This window comes from Vombatus ursinus, unplaced genomic scaffold, assembly GCF_900497805.2.
Source record: "Vombatus ursinus unplaced genomic scaffold, bare-nosed wombat genome assembly UNPS02014811.1, whole genome shotgun sequence".
Lineage (NCBI taxonomy): Eukaryota > Metazoa > Chordata > Mammalia > Diprotodontia > Vombatidae > Vombatus > Vombatus ursinus.
The window spans coordinates 6,047,333-6,061,322 of record NW_020954589.1 but is presented as its reverse complement, the minus strand read 5'-3'; the positions used below and the strand labels follow the sequence as shown (position 1 = coordinate 6,061,322).

Sequence of the window (13,990 nt, the reverse complement as noted above, 5' to 3'; positions counted from 1 at the left end):
AGAGAATCAGAATCTTAGAGCTAGAAAGAGATCACTTGGTCCAACCCTCTATACAATATATGAATCAACCTGTGACATCCTTAGAAGTGATCACTTGGTCTCAGTGAGACCACCTCCAATCAGAATTAGGGTAAGAACTAGGAGTAAGACAAGACAGAAACAGCCGCCCAGGGTACAATATTCAGGAAAGGTCCTTTTTAATATCATTTTTTATAAATGTACACATTAATACCAAAAAATTCTGCCTCCATGATACTTGAATGTGTAGATTCTTAAAATAAATCCATTTTCAGATGTTTTAATAAAGACTGAAAGCTTCCCAAGATAGTACATAAAACACAGGCATGCAATTTTCAAATGCAGAGGGAAATGGAAATTTTCAAATCTTGCCCAAATACTTTTTCCTAGCTCTGCCTCTAATGAGGAATAACTTAATAAAACTTCCTAAAGCAGCTGGCTCCATTATTGGACGCTTATGGTAACTGGTAAGGTCATCTTCTGCCTCCTCTAATTTATAGAATAAAAGGATTCTAGAAAAGGAAGAAATCTCAGAAGTCATCTGGTCCAACCCCTTATTTCACAGATAGGAAAGCACAGGCTCAGAGAGGTAGTGACTTTAAAAGTTATACAAGGCAGAGATCAGGATTGCACTTTTAAGTCCAGGGCTCTTTTTACTAAGCCATGATGACTCATAGAGAACTTGAAACCCATACACACACACACACACACACACACACACACACACACACACTCACACCCTAGATCTTTTTCACATTAATTGCTGTCAAACCACCTTTCTTTTTCCTCCTCACCCGTCTCCCCATATTTGTGGAGTTGATTCTTTAATACATACAAATAGTGCTTTATAATCATGCCTGTTAAATGTCATCTTGTTAGGTTTGGCCCATTGCTTCAACCTTTTGAGTTTATTTTGGATCCTTACTCTGTCCTCTATAGGATTAACATTCTCCCAGTTCACAGATTAGTAAATCTTCCAGAGTGCTAACTCTCCCAAATTATGAATAATAATTTAAAGTAAGAAAAAAATGCCCAAAATCTTAGCTTTCCTTCGTTTCTTCTTTCCTTCATCCACATGCTTCCAGATGCACTGTTCTCATTTAATTGTCTCTCTGGCATTTTCTTTTTGTCTACTCCATGCACAACTTCTGCTCATTGACTCTAATTCTACCCTCAGGAGCCTCGCAAAATTAATCTAATCCTTCCAGATGATACCTCTTCTGGCAGTTGAAGAAAGAAATGATGTCCCCTCTAAGTCAGTTCTCTTCTCTAGAACAGACTTTGCCAGTTCTTTCAACCATTTCTTATAGGACATGGTTTTGATATTCATGCCATCCTCCATCATCCTCCTCTGCACTGTAGTTTGTCAATTTCCTTCCTAAAATATAATGCTTAGCTCTGACTGCTCCAGGTGTAGTCTAACTAGTTACTATTGATGTCGTTACTGTTCATTTGTTTACAGAATTAGAGAGTTTGAAGAGATATCATCTGCCATCTAGCTTAACACAGAACTGAAAAGAATTCCCTACTAAAACATACCCAAGAAAGGTTACTCAGCCTCTGCTTGAAAACTGCCAAGGAGGTGGAGCCCACCACCTCTGTAATGTTCCATCATTGAACTTTTCAGAAAGCTCTAGTTATTAGGAAGTTTTTCCTGATGTCAAGCCTAATTTTGCCTTTCTACAACTTCTACCCACAGTTCCTCGTCCTGACCTCTGGTGCCAATCAGAAAAAAATCTAATCCCTTCTCCACATGACAGCCCTTCAAATACTTGAAGATACTTAGTTATCATATTCCTTTGTGTCTTCTCTTCTCCAGAGTAAACATCTCCATTTCCTTCAACCAGTGTTCATATAACATGGACTCAAGTCCCTTCACTATCCTAGTTGTTTTCTTCTGAATACCCTCCCAACTTTTCAATGTTCTTAAACTGTGACACTGAGAACTTAACACAATACTCCAGATGTAGTCTAACGAGGGCAGAGTGCAGCAAAATGAATATCACCTCCACCAACAGAGCCAATGATATGTACAGGTACAGGCAGACTTTTGGATCAGGGTAAGCAGTGGGAAAAGACACAAGAATACTGTATGTACGAAACCCAGAAAACAACAACATATAGCAAGCTCCTGAGAAACACAGAGATATAGACCAAACTCACAAGTGTGCAGAGAAACTCAGAGACAAAGTGCAGAGACAAAAATGGAGAAACATCAAAGCAAAAAAAAAAAAAGTGTATAGGGACACAATCAGCCATACAGTATTGCTAAAGCAAGAACAAGGCTGTTTAGTGCTCATCATATATTAGACATCTTTATACCCTTTACTCTGACCTGCAATAAAATTCAAGAAGAGGGGCAGCTAGGTGGTGCAGTGGATAGAGCTCTGGCCTTGAAGGTAGAAGGACATGAGTTCAAATCCGGTCTCAGACACATGACACTTGTAGCTGTGTGACCCTGGGCAAGTCACTTAACCCTGAGTGCCTCACCCAAAAAAAAAAAAAAAAAAAGAAGCAAAATTCAAGAAGAGACACAGAAAAGTATTTGTCTATACATTTCCATCAGACTCATCCTACAGCCAGAAGTAAATGCACTTGTGGATATAATCTGTATTCTATGTATTCTATAGGATCATAGAACTTAAACTTAGAAGGTATTGTATCATTCATAAAGAGCTAAAAGGAACTTGGTAAACCATCTTATTCAACTACCTCATTTTATAGATGAGAAAATTGAGGGCAGGAGAGGTTAAATCACTTGCCCAATGTCAGGCAGGAGAATAGATGTGGCAATGTCAGGATCCAAACTGAAATCTTCTGATTCCAAATCTTTCCAAGATGTCACACTCCCACTCAGCTCCTTCATTTTTCAAAGTCAGAAATTGAGACTCAGAGAGAAATGACTTACTCAGGGTTATATAGGCTAGTAAATAGAAAAGGGATTCAAAACTAGATGTCCTGACTTCAGATCTAGTACTCTTTTCACCATTGTATCGTGCTGTTTGTGTATCCCTCTCCATGTCAAACATAATATTCAATAATAAGTTCATTGAATGAAGAATGTAAACACACAGTTTACACACAGCAATGTGTAACTTTGTGTGTTACACAAAGGGAAAAAACTACACATGGGGGCTCCATACCCCTTCCTTTGACATTACAAAACTTAAGACTGCATTCACAGAAGAAGTGGTACAAAGAAGTGTAGACAAAGGAGATTGATAGATAGTCCTACTATTCTCTGGAAGCCACAGTTTTAAAAAGATATTGATAAGCTGGAAAGTATACAATGGAAAATAACGAGGATAGTGAAAAGGCTTGAGTCCAGGTGGTAGGAGGATTGCTTAAAGGAAATGAGAATATTTAGCTTGGAGAAAAGCAGATTCAGCGGGAATATGATGTGTCTTCAAGTATTCAAAAGAGTTTCATGTGTAAGAAAAATTAGACTTATTCTGTTGGATTCCAGAGGACAGAACCAGAATTAATGGGTGGAAATTGTAAAGAGGCAACTTTAGGCTCTATGACAGAAAAAAAATCTTCCTACTAATTAGAGCTGTCCAAAAGTCTTGAAAGGTGATGGGTCCCCCTCCTTGGAAGTCTTCAAGTAGAAGGTGGTCAGATATAGTGGAGATTATTTTGGTTATGTGTTGGATTAAATGGCCTTTGAGGTCCCTTCCAACTTTCAAATTCCTTGATTTTGTAATTCACCAAAATTATTGAGCTGTCTACGTGTGTATACATGACTATGTATTTTTGTCTTTAAATTCTTGTGGAAGCCACGAGTCGGGACATGTGCCCACACCCACTTTCCAGTCCAGCTGACTATGTCTCTAGCCTCCCCCATATCCCCCTCCCACCGAGGGTGCCCGGTATTGCGTAGTCTTGCTCCTCTACCCCCACCCCCACCGCTTCTCCTTGCCTAACCCGTAGGAATTTCCCTGTCTCCTCCTGCTTTTGCCCCGTCACCCAATAGCGCTAAGATATGATGGGGGCGGTCCTGCCCAGCCTGTTCCATAACTAGCTCGGTTTAAGGCACAGTCTCCACTCCTCGCTTCAGCTCTAAGCACCATGTGTCATAATCGAGGCTCCGTTCCTGCTGCGCCCATCACCTTGGCCCCAACCCCGGGCCCTATCCCCAGTCCTGGGCTTCGGCGAAAGTCCGGGCCGGAGATCTTTACTTTCGACCCCCTCCCGGAGCCTGCCACTTACCGACCGGCCCGCTCCAGCATTGCCCACAGGGTAATTCGCAAGCGCAGCCGCAAGGTCCTCTACCCTCGAATGGTGAGTGTTCCATCTCCAAGACCTAGAACGTAGGGAGAACTGGAAGGACAGAGTGGGGCCACAGGACTTGGCTCTTTGGTCTGAGGGACCAGTTGAGGCAACTGGATGCCTGAGTCTTTTCTTACTACTTTATAACATTCCTTCTCAGGTTCGACGCCAGCTACCGGCAGAGGACCCCAATCCGGCCAGACGGCTCCTCTTCCTCCTCCTCACTGTAGTCTTTTGTCAGATTTTGATGGCAGAGGAGGGAGGTCCAGTGCCTCCAGCGCTGGAAGAAGCGGCCAACGACCCCACTCCAGCGCCTCCAGCTGTGGAGTCCCAGAACTTGACGTCTGAGCCCCCGGACTACACCGTGGACATCAGCACCTTCCTCCAACAGCACCCTGCAGCCTTCTGAGCCACAACCCTACTCCCCAACAACAACAACAAAAAGAAAAAACAAAAAGAAACACAGAATCGAGGGGTACCGAAATGGCGTGTGCCAAGCTGAAGCTGGAGCTGGGACACTCTCGAATTTAGAACACTAAAACCAAAGAATGACGTCAGTGCCACAGGGTCCAAGTCCTAGAGCTGGAGTAAATGGAGGGTAGAGAGACTTGTCTTGCCATCTTTGGTGCAGTTAATTTATTGCTGGTCATTCCTAGGTAATAATATTTATATGCAGTTTTTATTTATGTACCATTCCCCCCCCAGGGTGGGGTGGGGTGGTAGTGGTGATGGGGCAAAGGTATATGTAATATTTATTTTAATTTATATGTTGGAGAGGAGAGATGTGCCTCCAACTTTCTGCAATGAAATTTTGTTTCTGTTTTATTTATTGAGATATGCTAGTGAGCTGCTTAAGTTAGGACTCCCTAGATCAAACTAAAGCTGAGGGTGGAGAGAAGGCCTGGAAAAGGAATTAACAGGAATTGGGAGGTGGTGGGTGACTGGGACTGGGGAACTGAATCAAGGGCAGGGTTGGGAAAGAAGGAGTGAGAGTGATAGGGGTAGTACCTTTAGGGGTGACAATATCCACCCCACAAACACATCGTAACTCAGTGGGGCCTACTTATGTGAGGCCCCATAAGGGCTAAAGGGTTCATTGACCACCTATTACTCAGAAACTGCCCCCAAGGGGCTGGGGTGTGGGGTGGGTCTGTTGCCTTGTATGTTCTATGAACAGCAAATAAAATTGATTTTACTCCTGGAAACCAACTTGCGCCTTGTGACTGGTTCTTTTCACTTGAGAATAGCAACTTGATATAACACAAAGAGGATTGGAGTTGGAATAAAACTAGTTCTTTTCCTAGTTATTTGACTTTGGAAAAGTCACTTCAATTTCTCAAAGCTTTATTTTCCTTATCTGTAAAATGGGAATGAGAGGCAGCTTGGAAAAATGGATTAAGGCAAAACCTTGGTGTCAAGAAGCCCTGGGATTGTAAAGGTCCTGCGTTTGACACACCAGCTGTTCAACTTCAAAAGTGATTTATGATCCCAGGAAACTCTAAGATTCAGATAAGTTACAGACAAATTCCAACTTTTGTTTGTGGAGGGAATTCCCATGCCTGGAGTTCCTTATACTGATGAAATCACTAGATCAAATCTGTGAAAAGGTAATTAATGCTACTTTCACTATTTACCTCACAGAATTATTGTGAGGATCAAGTGTATTTCAGTGTAATGAAAAGACTTCATTAGACTTGGAGTCCAAATGAAGCAGATCTGGCTTCAATACTGGTTCTGTCAAATGCTAGCTGTGCAACCTTGGGGTAGTGAATTAACCTCTCTGGTCAGCTTAAACAATCATTTATAAAATGCCTACTAGCCAGGCAATGGGGGATACAAAGAAAGGGGGGGAAAGTCCCTGCTCTGAAGGAGCTTCCAGTCTAATGGGGAAGGCAGCATGCAAATAACTATGTACCAACAAGATACATAAAGGATATATTAGAGATATTCTCTGGGCCTCATTTCCTAATCTGTAAAATGAGAAGATTAGATCAATATCTTCTTAGGTCCCTTTCAGCTCTAAATCTATGATCTTATGAGTTCTATATGAGATCCCTTAGTTCCTGAACATCCTAAAGTCCCCACTGACCTCCAACTAATTTCTTCTCATGGAGGAAATTTGCAATATTGAGATCATAGGTATATTTTGAGCTGGAAGGCACCTTTCAGATCCATCACATCCAATTCCTGATTCATTAAATCAGGGAACGGATAGATAACTTACATCAAAGGCGATGAAGAACATTTATTAAACAAGGCTAGTGCCTCGGGAATTAAAAGATTCCAGAAACAAAGAGTCCAGCAACTCAAGGGGATTCCAGTCTAATAGGAGAGGAAGGGACAGGGAAAGGAGTACAGTACAAGGTAAATTGAGTGTTTCTGATTCCTCCTCGTCCTTCATCGTCTTCCCTCTGAGAGTACCTTCCATTTTCACTGTACAGATCTTGTTTATACAATTTTTTGTTCCTTGAGGGCCTTTCTTTGTACCTCCAACACTTGAATAAGTGCCTGGCACCTAGTAAGTGCATCTTGACTGACTGACTGACTGACTGACTATGCAGGCAAAGGAGCGATCTGACCAAGTGATCTAAGAAGAAGCCTTTATTTAACTCCTACTGTGTGCCAAGTCCTGTGCCACGCATTGTAAAATATGAGGAGGCAGACGGTTACACTATCACTTGTTCTTCAGTCTGAGCTCGGGTATCTGGCCCCTCGATAAGCTCTCTCCTTCCAAGAAAGAAAAAAAAAAGAATCTGCCCTGAACCAGGCGTTCAGCGCCCCATTTCCGACAGCCGGATATGATCGCACACGGTTACTGACACCGGGCAAACCCAGGATGGAGCAACATCCTCGGGGCGGAAGCCTGCCCGGGGGCACAGGGGTGGAAGGAGCCAGAAGGCAAGGGGCCAGGAAGGGCCGAGGAGAGAGCAGGGGGCGGGACGCGCAGAGGAACCCCGGTGCCCACCCGCCTCAGCAGCCCCTGCGTTCCTCCAGGGCTCCCGCAGCAGCAGCAAAAGCCGCAGCAGAGGAGGCGCGGGAGCTGCCGGGAAGGGGGCGGGGTCTCGCGGGGGGAGGGTTCGGAGGGGAGATTGGTCAAGCGCCGGGGGCGGGATCCGGGCTCTGCGGCAGCAACTGGGCGCGGTTGGCCTTGGGGAGACGTCGGGGGAGGGGAGCGCCGGCACAGAGAGAGCCACAGCCTGCCTGGCTGCCCCTGGGCGAGAGCGGACGCGGGCTTCTGCTCCTCGAGCCGCCTCCCCTCCGCCCCCGGGGCCGCGCACCCTGCACCCCTAGAGGAGGTGAGGGCTAGGAAGCGGGGGACCCAGGCGACGCCTGGGGCGTAGGGAAACGTCTGGCGTCCAGCCCGCGCGCGTGTGTGTGTGCGCGCGTGTTTGTGTTCTTGTGTGTACGTGTGTAGGTATGTGTGTGCGTCCGTGTGTGCGCGTGTTGGGGAGGGTGCAGTAATGGGGCTGGGGTCGAAAGGTGGGCGGGGGAGGAGGGGAGTCTGGTTAAAACCTAGGGATCCAGAGAGATGCTACAGCAGTGAAGTGAGCAATGCAGAGTGGGAAAAGGTGGCAGTGAAGAAGGGTTGGGGGTTGGGATTGGGGTTGGGGTGGGCGGGGCTTGGGTATATAAATTCCATCATTTCCCTTGCTGACCCCTAAAAATCATGTCTTTCCCCTCCCGTTCTAGCCCCTCCCTGAAGCATGTTTTTCACTTGTGGCCCAAATGAGGCTATGGTGGTCTCGGGTAAGTGTTATTACCCTTCCCTCCCTCTCCAGATCCTCCAAAGGAACCAAAAATTCGACCACTCCCCAAGCTTATTACCCCCACACACACAGACACACATACACACATAATGCCTAGCTCAATTTCCTCTGCTAATAATAACTTATATGGCACTTTAAGGTTCACAAAGCATCTGTGATTACCCCTTCTCTGCCTTTGCAGATTTTATTTTCTTCCCATCTAGCTCCCTTCCCACAACTCTTGACTGCCCTACCCTTACCACAGGTCTGTTTTCCCTCTAATATATCATCCCTTCCTTCCACCTGCTTCTCAGTTTCCTATACATTAGCTTTGTCTTTCATATTAGCTCTTCTCCTCTAATTCCCTTTGTCCTTCTCAATCCTGGGAATGCCATACTCCCTTCCCAGCCAGATTCATTGTCCTCAATTCTTGCAGGTTTCTGCAGAAGCCCCCCTGTCATGGTGGCAGGAGGCCGGGTCTTTGTTGTGCCCTGTATACAACAGATCAGGAGGTAGGTGAGAAGGAGATTGCAGAGAGAGGGACATTAAATTCTCTTTCCTTTCTTCTATTCCTCATAGCCTTACTTTCTTTTTCCAGAATCTCTCTCAACACACTGACCCTCAATGTCAAGAGTGAGAAGGTCTATACTCGTCATGGGGTTCCCATATCAGTTACTGGCATTGCCCAGGTGAGGGTGTGAGCCTACTTTTTTTGAAGCTCATTATCCCATCCATCTTTGTTTCTCTGTCTCTCTCTGTCTCTGTTTCTCTTTCTCTTTCTCCCTTCCCACTCCCCCAATCTGGTTATTGTTATTTGCCTCACCCTTCTTTCTCCTTGCTGGAAGATATGAATTTTCTCCCAAAAGCAACTGTTCCTCCACCCTATTTTCTTTTTTGTTTGCTTTTTTTATTTGGGGGGGTAAGGCAGTTGGGGTTAAGTGACTTGCCCAAGGTCACATAGCTAGTAAGTGTCAAGTGTCTGAGACCTGGATTTGAACTCAGGTCCTCCTGACTCCAAGGCCTGAGCTTTATCCACTGTGCCCCCTCTCCACCCTATTTTCTTAACAGGATGCTATAAACCTCTTTTCTCTCTGGATATAAAAAATTGATAAGAAACCTTTTTTTGCATTCTTTCCCTGGAGAGGAAAGTTATACTCTCCCCAAACTCCCCAACAACCCCTTTTTGTCCCCAGGTGAAGATCCAAGGCCAGAACAAGGAGATGTTGGCTGCTGCCTGTCAGATGTTCCTGGGGAAGACTGAGGGTGAAATTGCCCACATTGCACTGGAGACTTTGGAGGGCCACCAGAGGGCGATCATGGCCCACATGACAGTAGAGGTGGGTTAGGACGAGGGAACTTAGGAACTGAAGAGATGGGCCTGGGAAAGCTACATGGGTGGGTTCTGAAGAAATGAAGAGGTGGGCCTGGGGACGAAAGGATGGTGGGACATAGATTTTAAATCACCTTCTTTGTGCCATGTCTCCCCTAGGAGATCTATAAGGATCGCCAGAAGTTTTCAGAGCAAGTGTTCAAAGTAGCTTCATCTGACCTCGTCAACATGGGCATCAGTGTTGTTAGCTATACTCTCAAGGATATTCATGATGACCAGGTGAACCAGAGGTTCAGCTATCACTCCCTCCCTCATTCTTAGCTCATATCTCCCCCTTTCTCTCCAAGAGGATTTAGGCATCCAATATCTATAATCCTGTATTTCTTTCCCACAGGATTATCTGCATTCCCTGGGGAAGGCTCGAACAGCTCAGGTCCAGAAAGATGCACGTATTGGGGAAGCTGAGGCCAAAAGAGATGCTGGGATCCAGGTGAGAGGGGCAGGGAAAGAGATTGGGTTCAGTCAGTTAGCAAATATTTGCCATATGTGAGCTAGCATGATGTCACAGAAAAAGCACTGGGCTTGAAATCAGAAAATCTAAATTAATCCCTGGCTTTGACACTTACTAGCAATGTGAACTTAGATAAATTACTTTATTTCTCTGGTCCTCAGTGTCCTCATTTGTAAAATGGTGGTAGTGGTGGAAATTTAGACTACCTCTAGTGTCTGACTAGACGTTAGACTGACCTCTAATGTTCTAAGATATCATGTTATATTTTGTGCTCAGTTCAGGGGAATGGAGGTTAAGTGGGTAGAATTTGTTTGAAGGGGAAGAGGCTGGTAGGAAGCCAGAGTGAGGACCTGGGGGAGGTGGGGTGATATAAATGTTTCCGAGGTGTTCTCACTTTTCTTTTTTTGGGGGGGGTAAGGCAATTGGGGTTAAGTGACTTGCCCAAGGTCACACAGCTAGTACGTGTCAAGTGTTTGGTCTGAGGCTGGATTTGAACTCAGGTGCTCCTGACTTCAGGGCCGGTGCTTATCCACTGCGCCACCTAGCTGTCTCTCTTCTCACTTTTCAGTCAAAGGATCTAGACCTAGAAATGACCTTAGAGATTTTCCAGATGAGGAAATTGAGACTCAGGGAGTTAGGAAATGTCATTCCATCACCACCTTTATCTTGACAATGACTTCTGCCCCAACAGGAGGCAAAAGCAAAACAACAGAAGGTATCTGCTCAGTACGTGAGTGAGATAGAGATGGCCAAGGCACAAAGGGACTATGAGCTGAAGAAGGCTGTTTATGACATTGAGGTCAACACCCGACGTGCACAGGCTGACCTGGCCTACCAGCTGCAGGTCAGAGGCACCCATGCCAGACTTCAGTGTCAGACCTCTTACCCCCAAGTCCCTAATTCTGATTCTTACTCTCCCATTTTCTTTTGCTAGCCTTCCGTGTTTGGACATCTTTATTTTTAACACTATCTTTGATTTCCCAAGTCTGACCTGCTTTCCCTATCTTTTCCACAATACTAAAAGTATCAGAAAGACAAAAGAGGGGGGATAAACAAAGGTCATAGCTTTTAAGGATATGGGGGAAGGGAAAAGAGACAGGTATTTGGTTTTTTGTTTTGTTGGGTTTTTGTTTTTTTTTTTTTTTTAAACATAAAATTTTTTAATTGATACGTTGGCTACAATAGATACAGTCCCCTCCCCTCCAAAAAAACCACTTTCCCAAAAGTTAAACAAAATGCTTAATATAGTGATTGTGGCTGATGATACAAGATTTCAGACTACACCCAATTCTGACATTCTGCACAGAGCTAATTAACTCTTGAAGCTTGAAAAAGGTAAGTTTAGGACCCATCAAAGAAAGAACTTGATAGGTGGGTATTGAATAGTGACCTTAATGGAATGCCATAGGCCAACAGATAGTATGGGCTGAAAACAAATTATTTCTAAAGAGTTTTGATGTGTTCTCTCATACAATCAACAAATTATTAAGTGTTTATTGTGTACAAACCGTTGTACTGAGGAAAGTGATACAAAGTTTAGAAAGATACAGTTTCTGGCTTAGTGGAACTTAGTTGCAAGGGGGAAGGATAAGACACAGACAGGTAATATTGTGTATATTATCGTTAGAGAGTTTCAGAACAAAAGGCTTCATGAGGTCCGAGGGTTGTCATTATCAATAAGGTATCAAGCAAGACTTTGGAGAAGGTAGCATTCATTTAAGTTTCAAAGGATAGCTAGGCCAAAATGGGAAAGGGAGGGTATTCTAGGTGTGTGGAACAGACAAGGAGACAGTAATTAATGCAGTATGTTTATCAGGGAAGTTGGGGGGAGGTGCAAAAAGCAGTCAACTTTAAATGGAACATAAGGTTGGCACCAGGTGTAGGGAGCCTCGAATGCTAGACAAAAAAGTTTCTACTTTATTTATTAGGGGACTACTTAAGATCGTTGAGCTTCATGATATGATTGAATCTATAAAAGGAAAATCAATCTGAAGGATAATTTAGAGTATGGAAAATAGAAGCAGGAAGACCCATTAGAAAGTAGCACTAGACTACTGCAATGGTAGTATGGGCCAGTGAGTTAGGAATGTTTTTAGGAGAAGTCCTAAACATTTGAGGTTGACTTAGGGGAGGACAGTAAGGCCCTCCCTACACACCATGTCTTCAATATCCTTATTAAAAACAAAAGAATATAGAGGGTTAGGTGGGATGTCTAACCCTATGTGGTTATTGTTACCTTTAACTCTAAACATCATACTCTCATTCTTGGTATCTGAACACTATCTGGCTCACTGTATGTGACTGACTTGTGGTCCCTAATTCACGCAGGTAGCAAAGACAAAGCAGCATATAGAGGAGCAGCGAGTACAGGTGCAGGTGGTGGAGCGGACCCAGCAGGTTGCATTGCAAGAACAGGAGATAACTCGTCGAGAGAAGGAGCTGGAAGCTCGAGTGAAGAAGCCCTCAGAGGCTGAGCGATACCGCCTAGAAAGACTAGCTGAGGCAGAGAGGTAAGGGGGCCACCCCACCCTCACCCTTGCTGTGAGGTGGACAACTAGGCCTGGCAACTAGCTCCTCTGCAACCTTGTCTCCCCAGGGGAAAACTTTTGTTCTTTTACACCGTGGCTTGCCTTGTTAATAAAACCCTGATCATTTCCATCATTAGAGAACCTTCTTGAACACTTCCTCCTTCCCTAGGGTAGAAGCAAACACCCCCACTCCCACAGCTTTTTCCCCCTTTTCTTTCTCAGGTCCCAGCTGATTATGCAAGCAGAGGCTGAAGCTGAGTCCATTCGGGTCAGTCAAGGGATAGGGAAAGAATGGATCAACCGGGAGTATTGTCCCCAGCACTAGTCTTCCTTTTGTCCCCAAACAAAATCTCATGTCTCCACAGATCCGTGGGGAAGCAGAAGCATATGCTATAGGGGTCCGGGCCCGGGCAGAGGCTGAGCAGATGGCAAAGAAGGCAGAGGCCTTTCAGTTGTACCAGGAGGCTGCCCAACTGGACATGTTGCTAGAGAAACTGCCCCAGGTTTGATTTTGGGCAGTAATTCCTAGGAGGGGAGTTTAGTGGAAAACAGAAGGGAAAGTAATGAATGAGTAGATGCTGGGAGCCTAAGCCAAGGGATTGGAATGGTGAGATGGGGAAGATAGGCCAAAACTAGGCATAAAACCAGAAATTGGATCACGAAGCAGGTTAACAGAACCAACATTTATTAAGTGCTTATTGTGTACAGGACCAGGCTTTAATAGAGCATGGTGAGAGCTAGTAAGAAAGAATAATTTTGGGTGGGGAGGGGCCTGGATTGAGAACTCAGGTTTGAAATTGAATCCTTGGAGAGTAAAGGCATCAAGGAATAAGGACTACTGAACAGGTCTTTCTTCTTCATCTAGGTGGCAGAGGAGATCAGTGGTCCTCTAAGTTCTGCCAAAAAGATCACACTGGTATCTAGTGGGGGAGGTACACTGGGGGCTGCCAAGGTAACCGGGGAAGTATTGGATATCCTAACCCACCTGCCAAATTGTGTGGAGAAGCTCACAGGTGTCAGCATTTCCCAGGTGAGAAGCCTTCAGTGGAACTATATGGGTACCTACCCAAAGAGAATCTGGTTGTCAAGAGATCTGGGTTCTAGTATAAACCCTGTAATTGTGTGATATTGCTTCTTCCCTAAAGGAGTTGAGTCTCCAGGGTGTGTTTCAGTGAGTCTCTACTCTTTTAAATTGGGACAGAATATTTGGGTTTTTTTATGGATCAACAAGCCTGGGTCTTGGCTAATATTTCCTTTTTCTCTTCCCTCAGGTGAATTAGAACAAGCCAGTTTTGGGAGCAACAACAAAAGGAGGGTATGGATTAAATTCCTATTCCCTCACGCACCAGTCAACCCTTCTGTGAAATTTTCCTGAATCGAGCCCTGCCCTCTTTATTCTAGTCAGAGTGGCCCCACTTCCTTCCACACTGGGGGCCTTCAGACCTTCCTGCTCATTTGCCTGTGCCTTGTGGGGGGCTGCTCCCCATTCCCAACCCCACACTGGGAGGAGCTGTCCTTCCCCAGGCTGGTGACTGCCCATCCCCAATACACTTATTTAGCCATCTAATTAAATGATTGTCTGCCTGAA

General features: G+C 44.8%; 2 protein-coding genes across 2 annotated transcripts; both read left to right on the top strand.

Moving 5' to 3' along the window:
• The first annotated feature begins 4,045 nt into the window (after positions 1–4,045).
• On the top strand, positions 4,046–5,496 carry IER3 (immediate early response 3). Its single transcript, XM_027876739.1, has 2 exons — positions 4,046–4,299; positions 4,448–5,496. Exons 1-2 carry the CDS (start codon positions 4,087–4,089, stop codon positions 4,694–4,696), a joined length of 462 nt encoding a protein of 153 aa, XP_027732540.1. The 5' UTR covers positions 4,046–4,086; the 3' UTR covers positions 4,697–5,496.
• A 1,986-nt stretch (positions 5,497–7,482) lies between these two features.
• FLOT1 (flotillin 1) lies at positions 7,483–13,990 on the top strand. The gene is made up of 13 exons (XM_027876736.1): positions 7,483–7,583; positions 7,978–8,034; positions 8,470–8,545; positions 8,632–8,722; positions 9,227–9,370; positions 9,523–9,642; positions 9,758–9,853; positions 10,566–10,718; positions 12,203–12,384; positions 12,625–12,670; positions 12,768–12,905; positions 13,268–13,432; positions 13,674–13,990. Exons 2-13 carry the CDS (start codon positions 7,992–7,994, stop codon positions 13,680–13,682), a joined length of 1,263 nt encoding a protein of 420 aa, XP_027732537.1. The 5' UTR covers positions 7,483–7,583; positions 7,978–7,991; the 3' UTR covers positions 13,683–13,990.

What these genes read in the sequence shown, in the direction of transcription:
- FLOT1 (XM_027876736.1), top strand. Translation starts at nt 7,992, where the DNA reads ATGTTTTTCACTTGTGGCCCAAATGAGGCTATGGTGGTCTCGG. An exon ending in AGACTAGCTGAGGCAGAGAG is followed by an intron (nt 12,385 to 12,624) that starts GTAAGGGGGCCA and finishes TTTCTTTCTCAG; the next exon opens with GTCCCAGCTGATTATGCAAG. An exon ending in CTGAAGCTGAGTCCATTCGG is followed by an intron (nt 12,671 to 12,767) that starts GTCAGTCAAGGG and finishes ATGTCTCCACAG; the next exon opens with ATCCGTGGGGAAGCAGAAGC.
- IER3 (XM_027876739.1), top strand. Translation starts at nt 4,087, where the DNA reads ATGTGTCATAATCGAGGCTCCGTTCCTGCTGCGCCCATCACCTTGGCC. An exon ending in AGGTCCTCTACCCTCGAATG is followed by an intron (nt 4,300 to 4,447) that starts GTGAGTGTTCCA and finishes ATTCCTTCTCAG; the next exon opens with GTTCGACGCCAGCTACCGGC.